This window comes from Colobus angolensis, unplaced genomic scaffold, assembly GCF_000951035.1.
Source record: "Colobus angolensis palliatus isolate OR3802 unplaced genomic scaffold, Cang.pa_1.0 Scaffold5, whole genome shotgun sequence".
NCBI lineage: Eukaryota > Metazoa > Chordata > Mammalia > Primates > Cercopithecidae > Colobus > Colobus angolensis.
Genome location: NW_012118487.1, coordinates 18657120 through 18683721, shown reverse-complemented (window position 1 = coordinate 18683721; position 26602 = coordinate 18657120). Strand labels below are relative to the sequence as shown.

The 26602-nt window shown below is 41.9% G+C and overlaps 1 protein-coding gene across 1 annotated transcript in view; it reads right to left on the bottom strand.

Annotated features, from left to right (window-relative positions):
- SH3RF1 (SH3 domain containing ring finger 1) overlaps positions 1-26602 on the bottom strand; it is a 178429-nt gene that overhangs the window by 1129 nt on the left and 150698 nt on the right. The window contains exons 7-11 of the mRNA XM_011959638.1: positions 25417-25583; positions 24068-24238; positions 20809-21068; positions 19567-19928; positions 9848-10206 (exon numbers count right to left, since the gene is read on the bottom strand). Coding sequence (XP_011815028.1) covers positions 9848-10206; positions 19567-19928; positions 20809-21068; positions 24068-24238; positions 25417-25583 — 1319 coding nt within the window. The remainder of the gene's footprint in view (positions 1-9847; positions 10207-19566; positions 19929-20808; positions 21069-24067; positions 24239-25416; positions 25584-26602) is intronic.

Genomic DNA, 26602 nt, shown 5'->3' with positions numbered 1-26602 from the left:
ATCCAACATTACCAGTAATGAGGTTGACATTCTCTTCTCCATTATTCTGACATTTGGGTCTGTTTCTCCTTGGTTCAGAATTTGGAGTTAGTGGGAGAGGTGTCATTATCGCGTAAAAATGGCAGAAGCCTAGTTGGTTTAATATTATCTATGCCCCTGCCTCCATGCTCCTTAGCTTTCCTAAGCAGAATTACAGCTTGTCGGAAGCCAGAGGGAGGTGACTTGTTTTACATTCCATATCCTTTTATCCTTCTCTATTTTTCCAGCATTATTTGCATTATTTCCCTCCTACTCCTCTTCTCAACAAAAGGGGGGAAAGAATGGTGGTGTATGGTAGCCAACCTCCAAGATGGCCCTAGTGATCTTTGCTTCCTGGTATTCACACTCTTGTGTAGTCTCCTCCTGTGATGCACAGGGATGACCTGTGTGACCAATGAAGTGTTACGGAAATGACAGTGGGTGATTTCTGAGGCTAGATCATAAAAAGCATTGTGGCTTCCACTTTGCTTTCTCTTGGATCAGTCACTCAGGAAAATTGGCTGCCATGTTGTGAGGACACTCAACATCTCTATGGAGAGGAAGCACATGGTAAGGCACTGAGGCCTCTTTCCAAAAGTCTAAACTAACCAGAAAAAGTGATGTGAATAAGCCACCTTAGAAGTGGATCCTCCAGCCCCAGTCAGCATCAGCTCAGGCTGATGTCTTGACTACAATCTCAAGAAATACTGTAAGCCAGAACCACCCAGATAAGCTGTTCCATAATTACGTGACCCACAGAAACTGTGAAATAATACATGCTTATTATTTTTTTAAGCCACTGAGTTTTGGGGGTAACCGGTTACATGGCAACAGATAACTAATAAATATATCTTTCATTGTTTGATGTTAAGTAATGAGTAGTCAGTCATAAAGTTGATTTTGGGTTTCTACTTTCATTTGGTTCTCAAAGTCAGAAAATGAGTTTATAACCTCATGGGACCCACTCCTGACTGAAAGTGAAGAATGTTATGGCTTCAAAATGATAGGCAGTTCAGAACAAATTCTATACAACTGTCCCCAAACTTCTGAAACTCATTACAGCCTGCTCCTTTCACCAATTCCCATTCCATATAAACCAAAATCCATTTAAGAAAGACCACAGCAAGAGTCCCAGACTATAACTAAAAAAACACATCTCTGCAAAGTGTAAGTGGCTGCTTGAACAACCTGAGCTCCTTTGGCACAGGGACCAAATTACTATCCAAGATATGAAGCAAAAGCACAGTACGGAAGTTGGCTTATATCTGAGAAAGGTTCAGCTCATTCAAGCATGAATATTCATAGACCACAAGGCTGGGGTTCGATCGAGCATGGAATGAGGAAGGAAGCACGGCACTGTGGGAAAAACACTGGCCTAAGGATTGACACAGCCTTTAAGGTCAGTTGGAGCAGCTTAACTTTGGGCCAGTTATCTCAGCTCTCAGTCTGTTTCCTCATCTGTAGAATAGGACTGTAATGAGTTAAACAAGTATGATGCTCTTCGTACAGTGTCTGACAAAGAGTTCTACCCTAAAATATTAGTTCCCATGATGATCATATGGCTTAGACAAGAGTAGGCAGAGGCCTGGCCCCTCAAGGCGGTGAAGGATGGGCCAGTCAGTGGCTGGACATCTCTAACAAGGAAACGAACGCAGGCCACAACCTAAAGCATTTCCTGAAAATGAAATCTGACAAACTTTAGATCGACACAGTTAGGGTTTTCGAATCCCTTCTTTGATATCTTTATTTTATTTTGAGACAGCCTTGCTTTATTGCCCAGGCTGGTGTGCAGTGATGCAATCACAGCTCACTGTAGCTTTGACCTCCCAGGCTTAACTGATCTTCCTACGTCAGCCTTCCAGCTGGGACTATAGGTGTGTGCCACCAAACCTGGCTAATCTTTTTACTTTTTGTAGAGATGGCATCTCACTATATTGCCCAGGCTGGTCTTGAACTCCTGGGCTCAAGCAATCTTCCAGCCTCAGCCCCACAAAGTGCTGGGATTACAGACATCAGCCGCTACACCCGGCCCTCTGACACCTTTATAAGCAAGACAAATAATTGCATCATGAATTTATCCGAAAGAAGGATCCAGATGACATTTTTCAAGTCTAATGTCAACATGCTAAAAATCCATGGAAAAAGCAATGATGTAGATGCCATGTGGCGTAAGTTAAAAATTTAAGGCAAAGTTTTGTAATTCTGGGAAAAAATGTACAAGTGCCTCAAAACATATTCAGAGTAGATTTCTCATGAGATATATTCCCTACTTGTTCTCTGTGAGCTGCCTTAAAGGTGAAATGGAATAAAAATTGTTATTGAAAAACTTGAAGTGAATTAGATTAATATATGCATTTTATAAAACGCACTAAACCAATTTTATAAAAAAAAATTTTTGAACTAGAACTGCTGCTGGGCTAAGAACATACTCTTCCTGCCAAGTTCCCAGTGGGAGCAAATTTTCATTGCTAAGTTTTATAAACCTCGGTGGGGGCGGGTGGAGTGAGAAACTATGTGCATAATGGAAACTGTGACATAGTCTTGATCGTATGACGACTACCAGGTGCAGGAGTAATAGACTCTACTTAGAAATCTTCCAGCTCAGGTCCTGATCTTGAGCCTTGTGAGGTGGTCTGCAGTTTTCTCATACAGATTTGTAAGGCCAAATACTGGGCATAACTGGCCAACTATTTCAGGCATTGAAAGGCTTTGCCAAGTAGAACATTTACAGACCAACAAACAGATGTGACGCACAGCTGCAGAGGCCCTTTACATCTGCTGCTCCACCTTCTGCCTCACTCGGATTATGCTTTTCTCTATATGAACAGGGGTCTGGGGAAGTTCTGAACCTCAGGAGTCAATTAATACTCTCCTATGACCTGCATGGGACCTGCTGATCTGCCTTCAAAATCTGCACCCCATCCGCTCCTCTTCATTGTCACTGTCACTATCCTGGTTGATGACCTCATTACCTTCCACCTGGTCAAATATCTTTTTATTTTTTATTTTTTATTTTTTTTTTAAGATGGAGTTTCGCTCTTGTTGTCCAAGCTGGAGTGCAATGGCATGATCTCGGCTCACTGCAACCTCCGCCTCCTGGGTTCAAGCCATTTTCCTGCCTCAGCCTCCTGAGTAGCTGGGATTACAGGCATGTGCCACCACGCCCGACTAATTTTTGTATTTTTAATAGAGGCAGGGTTTCAACATATTGGCCAGGCTGGTCTCTAACTCCTGACCTGGTGATCCACCTGCCTTGGCCTCCCAAAATGCTGGGATTACAGGTGTAAGCCACTGTGCCCGGCATCCACCTGGTCAAATATCTACCTGTCTTTCTTGCTTCAAGTCTCTTCCTGTCCCCAACCCAGTCTATGCAGCGCTCACATACTAATATTCTTAAGTGGCAACTCTATTTGCAGCTACCCACTGCCAAAAAATCATTAACAGCTTTACAACGCCTGTGAACAAGGTTAATCCTCAGCCTGGTATGCGAAGCCCTTGGTGATCAGGCCTTAATCTCTTTTTACACAGCTGTAGCTACTATTATCACCACCAAAGTCCCAAACACTCCCCTAAGCCTGAACACGTCCCCTATACAGGGCCTTTACGTCCCCCACGCCATACCTTGGCTCATGCAGTTCCTTCCAGTGGGAATTTCCTTTGACATTATCTCTCCCATCCATACTCTATCATTCTCTCAAAGCCTGGCTCCAGTTCTCCCCTGTGAAATCTCCAGCCCCATGGCTGGAGGCAATTTCATGCCTGACTAAATCCCAGAGGCCTCCATGTATATGTCTTACGGCACTTAGCATAGTCTACATTGTATTATTACCATCTGTGTCCCTGTCTGGTTTATTCTACCAAACCATAAACTGCTTGAAGGGTGAGATGATGCTAAATTCACTTTATATGCCTCATAGTACTTAGCATAGTATGTTTAATTCTTAATAAGCATGTCAAGTGGCAAAAAGAAAAGGCCTAATAGTATAGAAAAACTATTTCTTAAAATGTACAAAGCTCCTTAAAAAGGAATGAAATTCTGACACGTGCTACAACAGGGATGAACCTTGCAAACGTTATGCTAAGTGAAATAAGCTGCATGCATGCAGAAGGACGACTATCTTATGATTCCACTTTTGAGGTGCCCAGAAGTCACTTAGGAGGACAGCAAGTAGAAGGGTGGTTGCAGGGCCTGGAGGAGGGGGAATGAAGAGTTAGTGCTTAATGAGTACAGATTCAGTTGAGGATGAGAAAAAGTTCTAGAAATGGATAGCAGTGAATGGTTGTATGACATGAATGTACTTAATGCCACTGAATTGTACACTTGAAAAAATAGTAAATTTTCATGTATACTTTACCACAATTAAATAAATAAGATATACGAATGAATAAAATTTTTTGTTTAAAAAAAAGGATGGCCGGGTGCGGTGGCTCAAGCCTGTAATCCCAGCACTTTGGGAGGCCGAGGCGGGTGGATCACAAGGTCAGGAGATCGAGATCATCCTGGCTAACACCGTGAAACCCCGTCTCGGGAGGCTGAGGCAGAGAGAATGGCGTGAACCCGGGGGGCGGAGCTTGCAGTGAGCCGAGATCGCGCCACTGTACTCCAGCCTGGGGCACAGAGCAAGACTCCGTCTGAAAAAAAAAAAAAAAGAAAAGAAAAGAAAAGAAGGAAAAATGTATAAAGCTGACTGGTACCTTGGCTGGAAAGCACCCCGTTCCCTTTGAACAAAGCACTGTGGAGGCATTATGGGGTGACCAGAGTGGCTCACAGACTGGTCCCTGAATGACCTATGCCTCTTGGTGGCTGTGTGACCTTAACTTTTGGTGATAACTGCCAAGGTAGAATTCAAGAAACAGAGTCTTGCAATATAAAGAAACTCCACACACTTCCAGTGCTATGGTATTTTAGCTTCCATCTGAATGGGCATTTGCAGTCTTTTATTAGTATACATTTCCTGCTTCCTTTATTTTTCTGGCCTCTCTGGTGTTCTCTGTAGTTCATACATTTTCATTTCTAATCGCCCCTGGTATAGCTCAAATTGGCTTCCATGTTGCTCTGGGAGGCACTCAGTCCATCACTCTGACCTGGGTGAGTAACCACTTACTGCTTTCTGCCAGTTGCCACAGCAATCTAATATTCAATTAAGTATTTCACTGGCAAAACCATACTAGTTCCCTTTGTAGCTTGCTCCAAGTCCAAGTAAATTACGTCCATTGCTTCACCCAGTGGGTTCATTGTCACTGATTCAAAGAAATTAATCATGCTGGTTAAGCCCAGCTGCTTTTCTGTAAATCTATCTCTATCCAATTTGTATGTTTCCAAGTGTTCTAGCTTAATCCCTGATCAAAGATCATACACAGGTTTTTTTTTTGTTTTTTTTTTTCCAATTTAGGAGATAAGCTTATAGGTATGTGGTTCTCAGTTTAATTCCTAAATTTCCTAAATTGAAAAATACACACAGATAAAGGTGACTTGCTGTGTCTCCCCAAACTCTTTATATATATATATTTATTATTTTTCTTTGGAAGAAAAGTAAACCTGTCACATACTTTCTTTTATTTGCCATCCCTTCTGAAATATTTTCTTTCCACTTTCTCTTTGCAATTTCCTAATTATTTTTTCTCAATCCTTCTAAAATGGAGCCTAAAATATTTGTTCTATTATTTCTGCTGTCATCAATTATATATTTTCTGCCTCCAGGATATAGTGCTATTTCTTGCTTGTTTTCTTCAGTCTCTCTAACAAACACAGAAGAATCCTTTTGTTCCTCAGAGAATTCTTTCTGCTGACACCAAGACCTTTCAACACACTTCAGGGTTCATCCTTTCTTATTATGAGATTGCTAAAGTCTTTATATCACGTGGTTGCTTCTTTCCATTGACAGCACCGGCTGCCCCAGTCACATTCTTTTTTTTTTTTTTGAGATGGACTCTCGCTCTGTCACCCAGGCTGGATGGGAGTGCAGTGGTGCAATTGTAGCTCACTGCAACCTCTGCCTCCCGGGTTCAAGCATTTCTCTGCCTCAGCCTCCCGAGTAGCTGGGATTACAGGTGCCTGCCACCACACCTGGCTATTTTTTTTTGCATTTTTAGTAGAGAAAGGGTTTCACCATCTTGGCCAGGCTGGTCTTGAACTCCTGACCTCGTGATCCACCCACCTCAGCCTCCCAAAGTGCTGGGATTATAGGCGTGAGCCACCGTGCCTGGCATGTTCTTTTACTTTAGATATATGAGATAGGGTCATGGTCTGAGAGGAAATTTTATGCTTGTTCTCACTATAATCTGTAGATGAATTCTATCTCATAGTGTCGCAATAATATAAATTGAAAAATACTTCTCTGAAATTCTCTCAGTCAGTAGAATTTCTACCAAAAGAACCCTGGGCTCCTTCTGCATTTTGCCAGGGCAAGAGTTGTTGATGCTTGTATTGTAAATCAAGGATTAGTTCTAGATCCTGAAATGTTTTCTCGATCATACTGATCTAAAAGTTAATCTTTCCTTCATTTTCACCACTGAGCACTTTTTATTGTGTTGAAATAAAAAATAATTTAAAATAAAAATGAAATTTATTGTGTTTAAAATATGAAAACAAGTAATCCCTAAATTCTATACTTGGTGGCTTTTAATTAATCAAAAAATTTCATTCCCAGTGAATAACATAACATTTTCCTATACGTTTCCACACATTTTTCCTGCTATTTTTACTGTGAGACAGATCTAAGAATCCCAGGTAAATAACTACTATTACCATCACTGTATGAAAGCAAGGGCTATGGAAAGTTGGTCAGCTTGGCTATTATATTTAATATTGCATTGAACATATGGATTATAAAAATATAAACTTGGGTAGAAATCTTCTCCAAAGACCCCTTTCCCACTTGTAAAAATTCAAATGGTTATACAAAAAAACCTGCCAAAGAATTCCAGCATGCCCGGGCCCATCTGTCCTGTCATTAAATTCTCTCTGTTTCCTGTCTGATGTGCATCCCCCGCCTCCTGAAACGCCATCACCTGTGTGCACTAGCAATTCCTTCTTTTCAGATGAACTGAACAGCAGGAGCCTGCTGTTAGAAAGGAGCTCCTCTAAGAAGAAGGGACCGGCATGCAGAAGCCACAGAGACTGAGGACATCTGGCAACTGAAAAGGAACGCATTAGGGGGAGGGAGGCTGCAGTGCCCATGCCAGCGCCTAGGGAAAGTCTGGGCAAAGTGAACCATCACTCAAAAGAGTCACACAAATACCACAAATGAGAGGGAACACAGGAGAGACGCCCTCAGGGCTTGAAGGAAAAACTGCAGATCAGTGCCTGGAGGGAGGGAGGCTTTGTGACCAAGAGAAAGCAAACAAGTAACTGGACCAACTCCAGGGACAGAAGGTGCTATCCCTGGAAAGCAGACCAATACAGCAGGAAAAAGGCTGACTCTCAGAATAAAAGATTCAGTGAATTCTGGACAAAATTTCAAAGCTTTACTAAGAGCACAACAGATGAGGGGAAAGATAAAATGATTTCATTTGTAGGGAGAGAAACACTTTTTTAGGGTAATGGCTCATTTTAAAACTGGTTTTATGTGGATTAGAACTATAGAAAATTATTGTACAGCACTATAAAAATAAATATCATAAATTGTGGCTGGGCTTGGTGGCTCATGCCTGTAATCCCAGCACTTTGAGAGGCCAAGGCAGGTGGATTGCCTGAGCTCAGGAGTTCGAGACCAGCCTGGCCAACATGGCAAAACCCTGTCTCTACTAAAAACACAAAAAGTTAGCCAGGCATGGTGTGCGCCTGCGATCACAGCTACTCGGGAGGCAGAGGCAGGAGAATCACTTGAACCCGGGAAGTGGACGTTGCAGTGAGCCGAGATTGCACCACTATACTCCAGCCTGGGCAACAGAGTGAGACTCTCGTTGCAAAAAAAAAAAAAAAAAAAAAAATCATAAATTGTAAGCTTTGTACTTAATCTACATAGGTTTGAAATTTACTCTTTTCCATTTTTCCTAGTTTATTTTTAAGTAAAAAAGTGTGCCAAAAATATGAATGCAGGCCTCAGGTTTTGGTGGATACAAATATACCTATGGCTTCATCTGAAATACAGAGGTAAGGTGAATTTAAGGTATTTAAAAACGTAACACTTTATAGTAAGATTTCAAGTCAGCAACACAGAAAATGCTACCAAAAAGGCAATACCTTTTTTTTTAGTATTTGTATTAAGCAGATAATACTTAATACAAATACTATATATTTATATGTGATATAAAAAGAGTCCACTATTTTGAGTATACTTCATGATGCTTTCCAATGTAATGAATAGTGCTTCATTGTTGAGTTTAAATAATCCTAGTAGCTATTTGTCTCATTAAATATATATTTTCTTTCCTAACACATTCCTAGAACCCCAGTGGGGTATCAAACAGAACTGCTCCCTTTTGTGTAATTATTCAAGGCTGGCATCACTAAAACAGGGCTTATTACTCTGAGTGTAACTGAATCAAGTCACTTGGTCAGGAGTAGGGTCAGAACTGAGACTGAGAACTTAGCCACACTCTTCTGGCTCAGGAAGAAGAGAGTTCTTCACTAGGCATGGTGGCTCATGCCTGTGATCCCAGCACTTTGGGAGGCCAGGGCAGGAGAATGGCTTGAGTCCAGGAGTTCAAGACTAGCCTGGGCAAGATGGGAGACCCCGTCTTTACAAAAAAACACAAAACAAAAAATTGCTGGGAATGGTGGCACAGGCTTGTGGTCCCAGCCACCCAGGAAGCTGAGGTGGGAGGATCACTTGAGCCCAGGATGCTGAGGCTACAGTGAGCTGTGACTGCACCACTGCACTGAAGCCTGTGCAACAGAGCAAGACCCTGTCTCAAAAAAAGAAGAGAGTTCTCTTAGCTGACAGAATTCTCTAATTCAAGCTTGTTCAACCCGTGGACATGCAGTGCAACACAAATTCATAAACTTTCTTAAAATATTGTGAAATTTTTTTTGCTATTTTTTTTTTTTAGCTCATCAGCTATCATTAATGTTAGTGTGTATATATATATGTAATGTAAAATATTTTTAACAGTATCTATAAAGACATGTGTGTATATATATTTATTATTTTTATTTTTTTTGAGATGGAGTCCTGCTCTGTCACCCAGGCTGGGGTGCAGTGGCACGATCTCCATTCACCGCAATCTCTGCCTCACGGGTTCAAGTGATTCTCCTGCCTCAGCCTCCCAAGTAGCTGGGATTACAGGGACCTGCCACCACGCCTGACTATTTCTTTGTATCTTAGCAGAGACAGGGTTTTACCATGTTGCTGGGATTACAGGCATGAGCCACCATGCCCAGTCATATGAGTATATTTTATATGTGGCCCAAGACAATTCTTCCTTTAGTGTGGCCCAGGGAGGCCAAAAGATTGGACACACCTGCTCTAGTTGCTGCACAACTAACAGGAAACAATGTAAACTTTTAATAAAAAAGGCAAAGCATTAAAAAAAAAAAAAAGAGCGATTGCTGGCAATGGAATAGAAACAAGAAAGAAGTAAATCCATGAAAAAGTTCCCAGTGATTGACAGTTTTTACCTGGACACAATTTTGGCATGGCAGAGTAGAGAAAATAAAGGAAAAGGAAGGCTGGGGACCAACCCATTAAGAAACATGGAAGGAAAAAGGAAAAAAGAAAACAGTATGTTGTGTCAAGTGGGAAAAAAATTTCAGTGCTTATTTTCATAAGCTCAGTTTCAAAAGTTAGGAAGATATGGCAAAACATCTTAAATATCACAATAAACGTTCCAGCCTAAAGCCTGTTGTTCATTTTTTAGTTTTTTCCTGGAACAAAGTTGAACTCACCTTTCACAAACAACAGGTCTAGACTCATTCAAGACAGGACCCAGGGAGGAACAGGCCTGGCGAGGAGGTGGAGCGATGGGGACGGCGGAATCCAGGGAACTTGCCTTCCTGTGAAAAGCATCCTGGGCCAGGGCTGCTCCTGCCGCTGCAGTCGTGACCGGTCCATCCCCGTCCACAGGGCAGGAGCCTGCTCTGCTGTGGCCACCTCCTGGTGGCAGTTCGGGCCCCACTGCTCCCTGGAGAGGAAGCTCTGCACTGCCCAGCTCCACTTCTAGAGTGGGCGATGGTGGAGGAGACATACGGGGCTTCCGTTTAGTGGAGGCGCCAGAAAGCAACTTCAACAAACCCTTTTTTTCTTTCTGGAAAAAAAAAAAAATGAGCCTTAGTTGGAGAATGACAGTACTATTGCTGGTGTAATCAAAATGGCCCTATAGTTCATTATTACTTTTTAATTTTTCATTTTAATTTTTGTGGGTACATAGTAGGTGTATGAGGCCTTATGGTTTCAATGTTTGGTTTGATCTTTTTACATTATTTCTGTTGATAATTGGTTATTCATAATCTGGCCACCAATTTTTGTGTGGTGCTAACCTGACCTTTACTTTTCCTCCTCCTCCCTTTCTGCTATATATTTTTTTTGTTTGGTTTTGGACATTCTGTTGAAGTAGGACAAACCGATAAAAAAGATATAAGACAATAAAACTCACCAATTCACATCCCAGGTTTGGTAAAAGCATTAGTAGATATTTTAGGATAAAATGGAAATTTCAGATTATGGATTTAATTTCCTGAACTTCTGCCTATCCTATCTCTAATTGCTGTAAGACAGCTGACTGCATGCAGAATTAAATGTAAACATGACAGCACTTTATTCCACAGGCATGGACATGAGCCTTATCGCTTATAGGCAGTGATCAGAATTAAGGGTTAAACTACTTCTTACATGTCGCCACCTCGATTAAATGTAACAAGCCAATAAAACAGAAGTCAAACCACATCTCCCTTGCAAGTACCTCCTTGATAAGACATCCATTTTAAGGAAAGCTTCGGTATACTTAGAAACAAGTTGATTTCTCCTTTTGCAAGCAAATAGACAAATAAGCATTTTTTTTTGTTTGTTTTTTCAACCATCACAATTCCACAGAAGCCATCTCTTGAATTTTTGTCTCTTTTGATACTTTCTATCTTAGGTCTGCTAGGAAAATCAGATGTCAAGAGAGTGCTCCTTCATTCTGAAACCTTAAGCATGAATGTTCTTTCTGATGACCAAGTTTAACATGATCCTTTAAAATTGTTTTACTAAGATGTCAACTATATCATTAAGTTCTCTGAATGGAAGCACTGCTTGAACATGAAACACTTCATAGATAACTATTTCTTTAGAAAGCTCTGTAGGCAAATTGGAATTATTAAGGCCCACTAACAGGGAAATAGAAATTATAAGGGACCTGCTGAGGAATTTTTCTTGGGAATAATAGCTTAGACTCAGTAAAAACTCCTTGGGAAAATGAATCTAAATCCCTAACAACATTGTTCCATTACAGACAGTATGGCAGAAAAAAGGAGACAAAAGCAATAATTTATCAGACTATGAGGAACAATCCCAGGGACAGTGCACCATAGTCCCCAGTTACCTAAAGCTGCTCAAGGACATGTGAGTCCGTGGGCTAGAAATGGGAAAAGAGGGTGGGAGTGGGTGCTAAAGTCATTTCTGTACTTGCTTGACCTGGGCTACAGATGAGCAGAGCCAGCTGATCCCCACCACCCTGCAACTCTCCGGGGTAGAGGATGATCCTTTTGCATTTCTCTTTATAGCCTGTCCTCAGCTGATCTTACGCGCTTTCGCTTCACTCATTCAATGCCACATTTTCTGTGGGGCTACTATGTGCATTCTAATGAATGTCCTCACAAACTTGGACTGCCTGCGTAAGTGCAGTGACAGTGCTGTATATACCGCTCTATCTCACCCAGTGGCGAGTGCAGGGCCCTACACCCACTAAAGCTTAGAGGCTGAGAAAATATTGGAAGAGGATGAGACCAGTGAAAGGAAGGAAAAATATAGCTAGCGCCAGGCCTAAGGAAATAAAGGATATGTTGGATTCCCCAGATCCAGAGGCAATAAAGCCTTTCAATACGCCTTTCAATAAAGCCTATGGTCAATGAAGTGGTCTGACTAAGCACCTGTCAATGCTGCTCCGTACTTGTTGTAGAGAGCCTGAGGTCTGAAGTCCAAGGTATGACGTGCAAAAGAATAACGTCCAGTAGCTTCCACTTCTAAGGCAGCAGTCAGCTGCGACTTCCAGCTATGTTTGCCATGATGTAAGAAAGCACACGCTAGTCCACGGACCCCCAAAGGTCCAGTGAGAACATCAAGTCCATTGATAAATTACAATCTCAGCAAGCCATAGCTAAAGCCATTTCTTTTTTTTTTTTTTTGAGACGGAGTCTCGCTCTGTCGCCCAGGCTGGAGTGCGGTGGCCGGATCTCAGCTCACTGCAAGCTCCGCCTCCCGGGTTTACGCCATTCTCCTGCCTCAGCCTCCCGAGTAGCTGGGACTACAGGCGCCGCCACCTCGCCCGGCTAGTTTTTTGTATTTTTTTAGTAGAGACGGGGTTTCACCGTGTTCGCCAGGATGGTCTCGATCTCCTGACCTCGTGATCCGCCCGTCTCGGCCTCCCAAAGTGCTGGGATTACAGGCTTGAGCCACCGCGCCCGGCCAAGCCATTTCTTAAAAGCTCAGTTCTGAGCACTCAGTAAAATATCAGATAACTCAACGGCACTCAGGGAACAGCCTCTAAAGTGATTAAGAAGAAAGATGACTTAATTCATCTAAAATGATTAAACACATTAAATACAGCTTGCTTTAATGACTTCTAAGGGATGTCTTATCATCATCAACTGATGCTGACTACCCACAGAGCAGAAGGCAAAGGATTAGAAATCATGGCATGGCACAAGGGGTAAGGGGTGGAGGTGGTAATACAGAAAAGATGCTGTCCTAGTTCCAAGGAACCATGGCTTTCAATGGCATATTCCGATTTTTTCTCTTAGCAGAATAATGTTCAACTTGAGAGAGATCATTTTGCAAACTCAGACACTTAGCATCTACGAGCACCATTATTTTTTCAAAAACCAACAGCAGAAATGAAAACTAAATGAATTAATAAAGACTACATTCAGGCTGGGCACAGTGCCTCACACCTGTAATTCTAGCACTTTGGGAGGCTGAAGCAGGAGGATCACTTGAGCCTAGGAGTTCAAGATCAGCCTGGGCAACACAGGGAAACCCTGCCTCTACAAAAATACAAATGAAAAAGTTAGCCAGGTGTGGTGGTGCACGCCTGTGGTCCCACCTACTCAGGAGCCTGAGGTGGGAGGGAGGGTTGCTCGAGCCTGGAGGTGGAAGTTACAGTGAGCTATGACATGCCATTGCACTCCAGCCTGGGTGATAGAGGAATACCCTGTAGCAAAACAAAACAATGCAAACAAAACAAAACAAAACAAAACAAAACACCTTGGAGGAGGAAGAAAAATCATTTGAACAAAGAAAATGATCACTAGAGGCTGGGCACAGTGGCTTACACCTGTAATCCCAGCATTTTGGGAGGCCCCGGCAGGAGTATTGCTTGAGCCCAGGAGTTTGAGAGCCACCTGGACAACACAGCAAGACCCCATCTCTACCAAAATAAAATTACCTAGGTATGGTGGCTCATGCCTTTAGTCCCAGCTAGGAGGGTCGCTTAAGACCGGGAGTTCGGGCTGCAGTGAGGTATGATTGCGCCACTGCACTCCAGCCTGGGTGACAGAATGAGACCTCGTTTAAAAAATTAATAATAAAGGAAGAAAGAAAGAAAATGATCAGTAGAGACTTCAAGAAAAATGTTCAGAAAATAAAATGAATATTTAAAAACCAGATAGGACCTCTGCGTAAGAAAATCAATAATAATAAGCCAGGTGCAGTGGTGTGAACCTGTAGTCCCAGCTACTTGGGAGGCTGAGGTGGAAGGACTGCTTGAATCCAGGAGTTCAAGACTAGCTTGGGCAACATGGTAAGACCCTATCTCTTAAAATAAACAAATAAATAAATGAAAAGAACAATAGGAAAGGTCCTAAAACACTGAAGAAAATCTGTGGTTGGCTCCTTAAGGGAGAACCATCGGGAATTTGGGGGTGGGGGATTTGAGACACTAAATGTTGACCTTGTGTGGCCCACCTGTAGGAAAGGTGGCTTTTAGGAGTGGATCTAGGATATGGCAGAGTGCATGTTGACCAACACCCATTCCTGCTGACTCACATGGAATCAATGTCAATGTCAGGTGAGACTTACAAAGCACCACTGGAGATTTTGAAGTCACGGGTAGAAAATGGAAGCACTTGGGGTAGACACTGGCATCAGAGGTGGTTCCTCCTCTTTTTCTAAAGTAAGGTTAGAACTTAGAGAACTTAAGAACAATTACACAACTGTACTAATCAAAAAGATTTTTTTCAGGCCAGGCGCAGTGGCTCATGCCTGTAATCCCAACACTTTGGGAGGGCAAGGCAGGGGGATCACTTGAAGCCAGGAGTTCAAGACCACCAACATGGTGAAGCCTTGTCTCTACTAAAAACACAAAAGTTAGCTGTGAGTGGAGGTGCATGCCTGTTGTCCCACCTACTTGGGAGGCTGAGGTGGTAAAATTACTTGAACCCGGGAGGCAGAAGTTGCAGTGAGTCGAGATCACACCACGGCACTCCAGCCTGGGAGATCTAGTTCTGTCACCCAGGCTGGAGGGCAGTGGCATTAACGTAGCTCACTGCAGCCTTGACCTCCTGGGCTGAAGCCATCCTCCCACCTCAGCCTCCCAAGTAGCTAGGACTACAGGCACATATTACCATGCCCAGCTAATTAAAAATAATTTTTTTTTTTTTTTTTGTAGAGATAGGGTTTTGCTAAATTGCTGAGGGTGATCTTGTACTTCAGGACTCAAGTGATCTGCCCACCTTGGTCTCCCAAACTTTTGGGATTATAGGTGTGAGCCACTGTGCCCAGCCTTAATCTTTTTATAACAAACAAAACCCAATAAAACATATATACATATACATAAGTCTCTCTTTAAAGATTTGGAAATGCATTTTCCTGGAGATTAGTTATCAAATAATGGAGGCTTTGAACTGAATATGAAGTAAGAAATGTGTCCAGATAAAGTTGTTATACTGATGACAGTGGAAAATATTAGGGATCTCACAGAAGGAAGAATAACAATGGTAGAAAAGGTCTAGGATTTCAAACAAGAAAGAACTGAGATGAAACAGAGTTTCAGATGCTGTTTATCAAACCACAGAGTGCAGACACCAAAGTTAGCTACAGATTTTAACACAAGGACAAAAACGCAGCGTCTAGAGATCCCTGAGACTTTGCGCAACAGGACTTCCAAATAAAATACTATTCGAAAGAGTAGCCGGTTAGAAGAGAAGCTGCGACAGTCCCATCTGCACATTATAAAATTATCTTTCTCTGTGGAACAGCAGCAGTAGCCCACTGCAGAGCAGCTGGGTACAGAGAACAGGAGGGGCAGTAGGCACACTATCATGTGGGAGATGCACCATGCATTGCTGATAGGTTCAAGTAAATGGATGATGATGTTCACAGTATGATGAGGAAAGACAGAAATGAGGACGTTATCAAATACCTAGATATCTGCTGTAAGTCTCAACTAAAACTAGGATCTCTAATACAGTTTTTCCTTGCTGACAGTTTAATCTCACAGAAAGTTGAGCAAACTGCAACTTTGGATCTAATTCTGATCAACTAGAGGGAGGGCAGAAACCAGAGAGGGGTGGAGATGTTCTGCTGATGAAGCAGAAATATCGAGAACTTGGAATAAAGCATGGAAAAAGAGGCTGGTGATAGTCAGGTTTGAACTTTATAGTTTAAAAGAATTGATTTTTAAATGTTCAAAGAAAATATATGCATGATCCGAAACTCAAAAGGGAAGATGCTTCAAGAGGAATAGGAAGGCTCTCAAAAATGAAATTCTAACCATACAATTGCAAATCATCCCTGCAGATGGAAACATAGAGGCATCTAAAGGTACTGATGTGATCTCCCAGGGAGCAGCCTAATGGCTCAAATTTTTAAAGGGCACGTACAAAAAGATCAAGAGAAGAGCCCATAACAAAGAACATAACGTGGCCCATAGCAATTCAAGAAGGCTTAAAGATCAGAATGAGCTTAAACTTGCAAAAATGCTAAAGACAAAAAAAATTTTTTTAAGAGTTCTTTTAAAGTTATGTTTGAAACAAGAAGAATAAGAAAGACACAGACCTGCTGTGGAGGATGGTGGTTCTTGGATGGCAAGAAGAAAGGGAAGGATAATCTTTAGACTGGAAGGGAAGAACAAACTTTGACGAGAGGGAAATGAGTGAAGAGTTGGGATTTAGAGATCAAATGACTACTCTTAACAGGCTGAATTCACTCAGAGAAAAATAGCAGCAGAAATGCAACCAATAACCTTTGATAATCTGGTGAATCTGGAATGAGGGTCAACTGAACAGGCAAGAAAGGGCACGTGCAAGTCCCAATTTTCTTTTTTTTTTCCCTGAGACAGAGTCTCACTCTGTCGCCCAGGCTGGAGTGCAGTGGTGTGATCTTGACTCACTGCAACCTCTGACTCCCTGGTTCAAGCGATTCTCCAGCCTCAGCCTCCTGAGTAGCTGGGATTACAGGCATGTGCCACCATGCCCAGCTAATTTTTGTATTTTTAGTAGAGACAGGGTTTCACTATGTTGGCCAGGCTTGTCTCAAACTCCTGACCTCAGGTGATCCACCAGCACTGGCTTCCCAAAGTGCTGGGATTACAGGTGTGAGCCACCACGCCTGGCCCCAATTTTCAAACACATGACAACAAAGCACTTTGCAGACCATCTGGGAAATTCTAAAAGAGTATTAAACAAAAGGTTTATGAACATTTAGAAAGGGAAATAAAACTCTTCCAGGAGATACCCACTAACAATAAGTCACTGCAGAAATCATGGGGCAATGGGGAGAACTCTGTGGATGGGAGGATGATGTAAAAGGCAGGTGAATCTCAATGTGGCATCTGGTGACGTCTCCCAGGACACCCTTGTAGATATGATGGAGAAATGTGTATAAAGACACTCTAGTCATGAAGATTCATGATTAAGTGACAAGAATCATGGAATTCCTAAATTTACATCAACCAGAAGTCTCTTTAGTGGATTTGGAACATTAAATGACATAGGAGAGTTCATAAGGGAAAACTTGAAATCTGTGATATGAGGAATAGGTAAAGAAAACTTCAAGAATATAGCATTAGAGAAAAGACACAAGGGGACAAACCTGCAAATACCTCAGGGCACCATGTAGAAGGGAGATATGCATTTTCTATGTGGGCCCTCAAAATAAAGAACTCACTGCAAGGCTGTGAGTTGGAAGGCTGAGTTGAGTTACAGCTGACTGAAGATGGCACAGGGCAGTCTTGGGCTACAGCACTGCTTGGTCAATAGGGCACGCACCCAGGCAGAAGCCATGGCCGTTTGTCAGGGAAGGGTGCTCCACAGGATGACCAGTAAGGACCTGTACTAGATGGTGCTGTAACAGGTTAACTCAAACTTTGTGGTAAAAATCCGGTCCTAAAATCAAGGTGTTGGCAGAGCTGGTTCCTTTTGGAAGCCGCTGGGGAAGAATCTGTTCCCTTGTTTTTTCCAGATTCTAGAGGCTTCTTGTATTCCTTGGCCTGTGGCCTCATTTTCCTATCATTCCTACCTCTGCTTCACCATCACGTCTCCTTCTCTGGCCCCAAACTTCCTGCCTCCCTTTTAAGAACATCCTTGTGTTTACATTGGGCCCACCTGGATAATTCAGGATAACCCCCTTGTCAAAGGGCTCTTAATTTAATAACACCTGCAAGGCCCTTGTGGCCATGTAATGAAACATCTTTAAAGGTTCCAGGGATCAGGAGGTGGACATCCTTGGGGAGTCACTATTCTGTCTATCATAAGGACCTTTAAAGCCTCAGAGATTAAGTGAATTCTACATTGGAAGGGCCCAGCTGAAGAGTCCTTGTTCTTATCAGTGGCAAGGGCTCTGAGACACATTGTTCCCAAGCCTTAAAATCTAAACCGTAAAAATAATTATTTATAAGTATATTAACAAAGTTGAACATATTGGCTTGAGTGCAAGTTTAATGTAGTTAATTATAAACACTGAACAGATACCAATCTTTTTCAAAAACTCTCATGTTAACCCAACAATTAAATATTAACTTTTTAGTGGGCCATAAAGTTTATTTCCTTATAAACTGCTATTTACAGGCTCCCTTAACCATTTAAATAGAATGACATACATTACCACTTAACCAGGTGGCCAGAAGTCTGTGATCACCCTCCCTCAAACTTCCCAGAACTGGTATAGAGCTTCAGGGGAAATGTGTAAAATATTGGGGAAAAAGTAATGATGACAATAAAATTATCCAGATCTGTTACCATCTCTTCTTTTTTACATTTAACCACTCTCAATTTCTCTTACCTCCAATCACCTGTCTCTAAACCCAACCGTAGGTTATTCTTTCCAATATAACTCTTCATCTATATTTTCTTTAAAATTCAGCCCCAAATGAGACATTAAAAAAAAAAAAAAAACCTATGGATTTAGAAAATAATGTTTCCTTGTATTTTAAGTCTTACCTCTCAAGGAACCATGCTGCTTAAGGTCAGATGTACTGGGCCATGGACCAGTACTAGCCTGTGGCCTGTTAGGAACCAGGCTGCACAGCAGGGGGTGAGCAGCAGGCGAGCGAGTGAGGCTTCGTCTGTATTTACAGCTGCTCCCCATCACTCGCATTACTGCTTGAGCTCCGCCTCCTGTCAGATCAGCAGGGGCATTAGATTCTCACAGGAGCATGAACCCTATTGTGAACTGCACATGCGAGGGATGTAGCCTGCGCACTCCTTATGAGAATCTAATGCCTGACGATCTGTCACCATCTACCATCACGCCCAGGTGGGACCACGTAGTTGCAAGAAAACAAATTCAGGGCTCCCACTAATTCTACATTATGGTGAGTTGTATTTCATTATATAGTACAGTATAATAATAATAGAAATAAAGTGCACACTTAATGTAATGAGCTTGAATCACTCTGAAACCATTTCCCCGCCACCACCCCTGGGTCCATGGAAAAACAGTCTTCAACAAAACTGGTCCATGGTGCCCAAAACGTTGGGGACCACTGCTATAGATAAAATAAATCCACAAATAACACTTTTGATCAACAGTTTCATTCCCCTCACATACATACATTTTTGCCAGAACTCTTACCAAGCAAGACTCACTGAGCAGGAAGCCTTGAGGATAGCAAAATGATGAAAGAATGAGTAGCTATAGGGAAAAGGAAATTCCTCCACAAGACTGTAAGCTGCACATGGAGGAGTGACTAAGTGTCATTCACTGTGGTCCTTCTAACATGCAGCATGGGGCGTGGCAACTAGTGGGTGTTTAAACACAGAGAAACATGAGCTCCAGATAAGAGGATGGGGTGGTGCCTGCGTTTCTTCCCCACCCTACTCCTAGCACCTGGCATAGTGACTCACATGTGGGGAGCACCTGAGGGTTTGTTGAACAATGACTCTTCTCATTAGCTAAAAATGACAGACACAACATAAGAAGAAAAACTGGGAAGTAAATAAAGCGGAGAAACAGTAAGTAAGTAAGGTCTTACTTTGCTATCCTTGTCTGGTTTGGTTGCTGAACTGTTCCCACAAGCTGATGAAGCACTGTCAGGAGATGTTGGGAGTCCAGGGAGAACAGTCACTATCCGGCCACTGGGCTCAGCCTCCAGAGAAGCACTGGTGATGCTTTGGGAAGTCAGTGGAGCAGCTGCTGCACAGGCCAGAGGGGCACTGGCTCGACTGATACTGATGGCAGCAGTGTGCGTGGCTGAGCTTGGCATCGGAGGCGCAGGTTGTGAGGAGGCCAGCGAGTGATGGGGCAGGCCCACAGATGCAGGGCCGAGGCCGGTGGCATTCTGTACCTGGATGGGTGTCACTGCTGCTGTGGGGCGCTCCTGGTTGTGCGCTGCAACTAGTAGATGGAAAGAGGGAACACAGCAAAATTCAACTATCTAATAGATGCTGCTCACCAAAACATGAGTCATTTCACTGCAACAGACCATGACGAAAGGCTGCTACTGTATTTATTACAATAAAGATGGGATGGACGGTAGCCTAAAAGCACTTAATCTTAGCTGGATTCCTAGACACTATCTATTGTCCTTCCAGATCAGTCCTTGAGTCTATTGAGTGCCTGGAAGATCAGTTCTTTTACTTAGGACACAGCCCCTCCACAGTGTTAGACACACTGAGCCAGTTTTTGAAGGCATTCTACAGTGTCAAGCCATGTCTCCCTCTAGTCCTTTTCCTATTATTCATTCTCTTTTCTTATTAATCATTTTCCTTCTTTATGTTTTTCTGATAGAGCTCACAAACCCTTAGTTTACCCCTCATCCCATTAGTTACCCGAGACTCTTGGGAAGGTTTTCAGTGCTACAGAACTACGAAAGCTGTTTAAGATCCCATAGGGTCCAAAGTAGACTTGTGTTTAAGTTAATCAGAAATAATCAGCACACCCATTAGTAGAGTATCACACAATGTCACATGAATGGTAGTAGTGAGATTTGAGATCATAAGATCTCAACTATAGAAGTCAAAATTTCAAGTACTATTGACATTGTTAGGATCAGCCTAATTTCTTTCAGACTTTAGATCTACCCATCAGACTTGAAGTAATATGCAGGACACGCTTAGCCCAGATAAACAGATACCAGGTTCCACTAAGTAGACTGTGCCTAACGTTGTTCATTGTTTTAATTACATCTACATTTCTCAACATCTGTCATAAAAGATCTACTATTAGGCAGGTAAGACCTTTATCCTGGTATGTTCTGTCCTGGGTTCCTCCTTACCTGTCCTCACAGCATTGCGGGCCTGGTTGACTGTCATTTGCCCAGTCATGTGCAACAAGACCTTGGCCTGAGGACTTGTCTGGATGTGAGCTGCCGATACCACAGCCGTGGGGACAACACTGGGACTCCCAGCCACGCCATTTCCCTGGAGCTTCTGGGCAGGCCCTCCTGCAGTGGAAGGACTGACCATGGTCACCCCCCGACTTGTCTGGCCAGCCGTAGACATAGGGACTTTAGCTTGGGAAGCATTTGTCACCGCCCTGCCAAGACAGAAACATAGATGGAAAGTCTGATCCATCAGCAAAATGAGAGAAAGAACAATTAAACGCAAGAAAAATGACTCAGAGCTTTAAACACAAAACATTTTAAAAAATGAATGAATTATTTTTATAAAGTTTAAGAATAGAAAATTCAAAGTAACGATGGCTCTGAGACAGAGAAAGGTCTTGAAATATATTCTGAATCACCAGAAACCACACGTCATACTCTGCTCAAGAATATACAGTTACTGCGTTCAGCTTTCCATAACAAGACCAAATATCTCCGCTGACTTTCAAGTCCCTGGATTCTCCCACTTCATCTACAGAACAAGCTAGGATCATTCCCTGACAATATCCCCATTTCCACATCTTTGCTCCTCTCTCCTGGCTTCCTACTTGCCTCCAGCTCCGCATCACACATGTGCCCGTGTACATGCATGCACATATATACACGCACTAGTGGAATGTCCTCTCCGTCTTCTCTTGACATATCGTAATCTCATTTATGTTTCAAGACCCAGCACCAACGCTGTCAGTTCAAGAAGCCTTGCCTCAGATTCAGGTTTAAGATCTTATGATTCTATTGTTTCACGTGGATTTCTTCTTTCATCCTGTTTCTAAACTCCACAATTGTTTATGCTTTGGTCCTTGATTACAAAATGTGGTATGTTATTATTATTACTATTTTTTGAGACAGAGTCTCACTCTGTTGCCCAGGCTGGAGTGGAGTGGCATGATCTCGGCTTACCCCTCTGTCTCCCAGGTTCAAGTGATTCTCCTGTCTAAGCCTCCCAAGTAGCTAGGAGTACAGGCATGCGCCACCATGCCCTGCCGCATTCTTCTATTTTTAGTAGAGGTGGGGTTTCACTATGTTGACCAGACTGGTCTCGAATTCCAGACCTCAGGTGATCTGCCCACCTCACCCTCCCAAAGTGCTGGGATTACAGGTGTGAGCCAATGCACCCAGCCGGTGTATTTATTTTTTAATAAATTCTTTATCAAATACTGCTGACTTGGTAAGTTCCTTGCAGGCAGGGCCAGTGTGACATAACTCTTCTGTATTCATCCTGTATTTGCACATGTACAGGGTTATAGCCAACTTTAAACATCTATTTACTCACTGAATGTAATTAAGCTCAGTGTAGTTTTGTGTAATGTATTTTTTTCATATTCCAAATTCATTTAAATGATAACAATTCTGTATATAGTAACTTTCTACTAAGAAAACACTTCCTTAACTTGAACATCCTTATTATTTATCATGAATGACAGAATTTACTGTAAGCACATATTCCTCTAGAGTTAAACAGCAGAGAGACTTTTTTTTCCCCTTGGGATGGAGTCTTGCTCTGCCGCCCAGGCTGGACTGAGTGGAGTGATCTTGGTTCACTGCAGCCTCTGCCTTCCAGGTTCAAGTGATTCTTCTGTCTCAACCTCCAAACTAGCTGGGTCTATAGGCACATGCCACCATTCCCCGCTAATATTTGTATTTTTTTTTTTCAGTAGAGATGGGGTTTCACCTTGTTGGTGATCAACTCCTTACCTCAATGATCCGCCTACCTTGGCCTCCAGAAGTGCTGGGATTACAGGTGTGAGCCACTGCACCCGGCTATACAAGCAGAGAGACTTCTAATAACTGGTTTTTGACAAAAATTTTTGATAAAAAGTATTTTATAAAAATGTTTTCCTTCATTAACTTTATTTTTTTGTTCTTTGCCGCATTTCTCTTATCTATTATTATCATTATTTTGCACCAGGGAGGTTCTATCTGCCATTTTCTGGATGGGATGGATTCTGAATGTAGATTTTAACATACACAGAAAACAATGTTTATATTGATTAAAAATTTGCAAGTCAAATTAAAGTTAACATTTTGTCACCATCTGCAACAATAGTGATTTTCATTTGATTAGGCTGCTGGCCAACCTATAAATCAAGGCCAACAGCTGACAAACATGTCAGTTCATTAAGCTGTTTGTTTAAAATCAGGGGGTTTGAGGAATGATTTAATGCAGTTAAACCTGGACTGTATATTAAACATCCGGTGGTCAAAAACTAGGGCTCCCCCAGTGTTGATTTCATTACAGGTCATTTAATTCTATTTCCAAGGCTTCTTCCCTCAGCGACCAAAAGTTGAACTATCTTTACATAAAGTGTATAAATTTTTGCATCTCTAAAGCTTCTGTCACTCTAGAACAGGGTTTCTCAACCTCAGTGCCATTTTAGGCCAGATTATGATTATTTTTTGTGGGAGGCTGTCCTATGTATAGGACGTTTCACTCTTAGCCTCTATCCACTAAAGCCAGTAGCACCCCCAACCTCTAGTTATGACAATCAAAAATATTTCTGGACATTGTCAAATGTTCCTTGGGGAGCAAAACTGCCCTCAGTTGAGAAGGGTCTAGCATAGATGCTACACTTCTGACTATATGATAGAATTCATTGTCAGAATTCAGAGGTAATTACCAAGTTAATGAAACAGATAGAAATCTAGAGCACCAGGGTTCAGGTTTGAGCACTTCTTCACTATGTGATCTCAGACAAGCTGTATGCTATCTCTGTGCCTCAATGTAACAGCAGCGAAGAATTAAGGTTAATCAGCGTAACGCGTTTACAAAGCTGCCTGCCTGGCATACAGTACACATTATATAAACACCTAAGTATTGACACTATAGCTTTTCTTTGTATCAACACTACGCCTTTTCTAGTAGAAAAATACTGAAAATGGTGCTGTTGAACCTTTTCACGTTAAAGCAAATAACTTAAAACCCAGTACATTTACTGGTAGAAACCTGTAATTTCACATATATGCATGTGAAAAGTAAGCTAAAAATTTTAGAGTTAGAAGGGATTTTAGCAGACGTAGACATGGATTTTTAAAACTTTGGCTATGTAACAGGCAATTATAATGTGAAAGGAATCTGGATAGGCTGAAAATCATGGAAAAGAACAAAGCTTCTCTGTTTAGAACATAGTAAACAATTTATTCAAAACCATACCTTGTGACTGGTGCCACATAATTGCCAGGGAAAACCCCTATCTTGCTGGTATGCATGGATGTCCCTTTGAACCAGCCATCCTGGCAGCGCTCAAACACTAAAAACATCTCCCCTTTCCTCAGCTCTAGTTCATCCTCTTTCCGAGGAGTGTATGGATATATAGCAACATACCTAGAATAGAAAATAATATTTGATTTCAGGCTGAGTAACAGACAAATCCCAAGATGCCCAAAACTCTTCCTTGGTACAAAGTGTTGAACATTTTGTACAAATGTAAACTGAAAGTATAATCCTTTAATCTGTAAGTAGCATTGACAATTCTCCATTGAAAAACGTTTTGCTGTCTACATTTTAAAAGCAGGCAGAGGCCTTTCTGATTAAGAACCTGTTCCTCCCAGTGTGGAAGTGACTATCCTGCCAAATGGTATTTGCATAGTGTGAAAGAATTAATGCAGTTTCCAAGAGTGCCTAACTTGCTACCAGAGATTATGCACCTACAGGGGAAACTGTGCTCTTCAAATGGCACTTGTTAGGCTTGAGAAGTAGCCCCAAATGGGAACATACGGTATGAAACCCCACTGGGAAGCACAACATGCTGGCTTCTACACACAAGCTGAACCTAGAGGCTTGAGCTACACCTGCTTTTGTATGCTCAGTTCTAGGGAAAAAGACTAAGTTTGAAAAAAATCAAGGAAAACAAAGTCTAGATCAGAAAACGTGTAAGACAACCCCAAGATGCAAGGTGACTGTGCCCACCAACACATGGTAACCATGCAGGCAACATTAACCTATAGTTCTTACCAGTGTTCTAAACTGTTGGTGTATAAAATTACACAATGCAGGATCCACAAAGACCTGGCTGTATTCTGCCATAAATAAACTCTCAACAGGATAAACTTTTCTGGATACTCATTGCTGAGGTCTTAAACTTTTTACATTCATACTCCAACTAGACCTAGATATGACTTGCGCAGAATACCTTTCTGTTATTAGTATTCTTATGCAAGAAATGAAAATAAAGATAAAAAGTTCAAACAGGAGTTGTACAAAAGAGGCAGTTTCATACACATATAATATTATAAAGAAGCAAACAGTGTGTTTCCCTAAACTATGAAAGGCCTTCTTCACTAGTGGGACAGCTACCTGGCAAGCTCATGTATCAGACTCATTTTCTTCCAGCAGTTCCCTAGTCATATGCATGACCAGGTAGAAGTTTGCAGGACACAGACCGCTTGGTGAGCCATAACGCTGTCATCAGCTCATTGTCAGAAAGGTGCTTCTTGACCTCTGAGGTTTGGACTTAGTTTTAAATGAACACATAAGCAGTAATAGACGACAGCCTCACTTACACACTGGGGCGAGTCTGAGGCCGTAAGTGTGCAATCTGGTCAGTGGATCCTGCCATGGGCCTTGGTCCCATTCCAGCAGCAGCAGCAGCAGCAGCGGCGCCTGGTGGTGTGGAGGCAAGGACAGTGGCAGCCAGGAGAGGGGGTGGCGGAAGAGGAGGATTCAAAGTCTGGTATAGGAAAAACATAAAGAGAAAGGGAAAAAAGGGAACAAAATACTGATTTACATCTTTCTATGGAAGGTGGGAGAGAAAAAGAATCATAAATCCATAGAACAAGACTTTAATGGAATCGACACAGAGCAGAATCATTAGGCTTACTGATATGAAAGCCTGCTTCTACAAATTCATCTCTGTTCTCCTTTAAAATCTTAAAGCCATAGCAACCTTTTCAGCAAGCAGGTAAGTAATCATCCTTGGGAGAACGGAAAGAAAAACAAAATGAAACAATTGCATGTAATTTTAAGATTAATAGCATTTTAAAGTATGAACTTGGACAAGGATCCAAATGCCTTTCGAGGGGGGTAGCTATAATGTCACGCTGCTTGCTAAGAATTAATTTGTGATTGTTTCTGTAATCTGAAACTTAAACACAACACACAATTCAGCTGCACTATCTCAAATCATTCCTTCAGAAGAAAATTTCCTTTGATGCTTGGTCTACAAAAAGCCCAAACAATAGTAAGCCACAGTCACTGGACCATTGTTGCTACTTTTGCTTATTCTTAACTTTGCCAGCTTTTGAAATTTGGTACTATCAAGGCTGGTAACCTTCAACAAGTACACCAGTGAAAAGCTGCTGGTTCCTTTATGGGCACAGCCTAATGGGGTTCTGCCTACAGGATTCCATGCCTTTTGAAAATCAATGGAGCAATTGTTACCTTCTGATCTATAAACCCAGATAATTCTTTAGGGTCTGTATACTGAAACTCCTGGGAAAACAGGCACAAAAAGACTGCCTGAACCCCTACCTCGTCCTCTCCAAACGTTTGAACCACTAGATGTAAAAACTAAATCAAAGGAGAAATATGAAGACTAAAGAATTTACCTAGTTAAGTGTAAATGGCTTCTATACATCAGCTTATTAACAAAATAAAGATCTAATGATTTCTAAATATAGCTTATACCAGTCATCTTATTTCTGTTTTTTGGAATAAAAATTTTAATTTCATCACCATTCACTATAATAC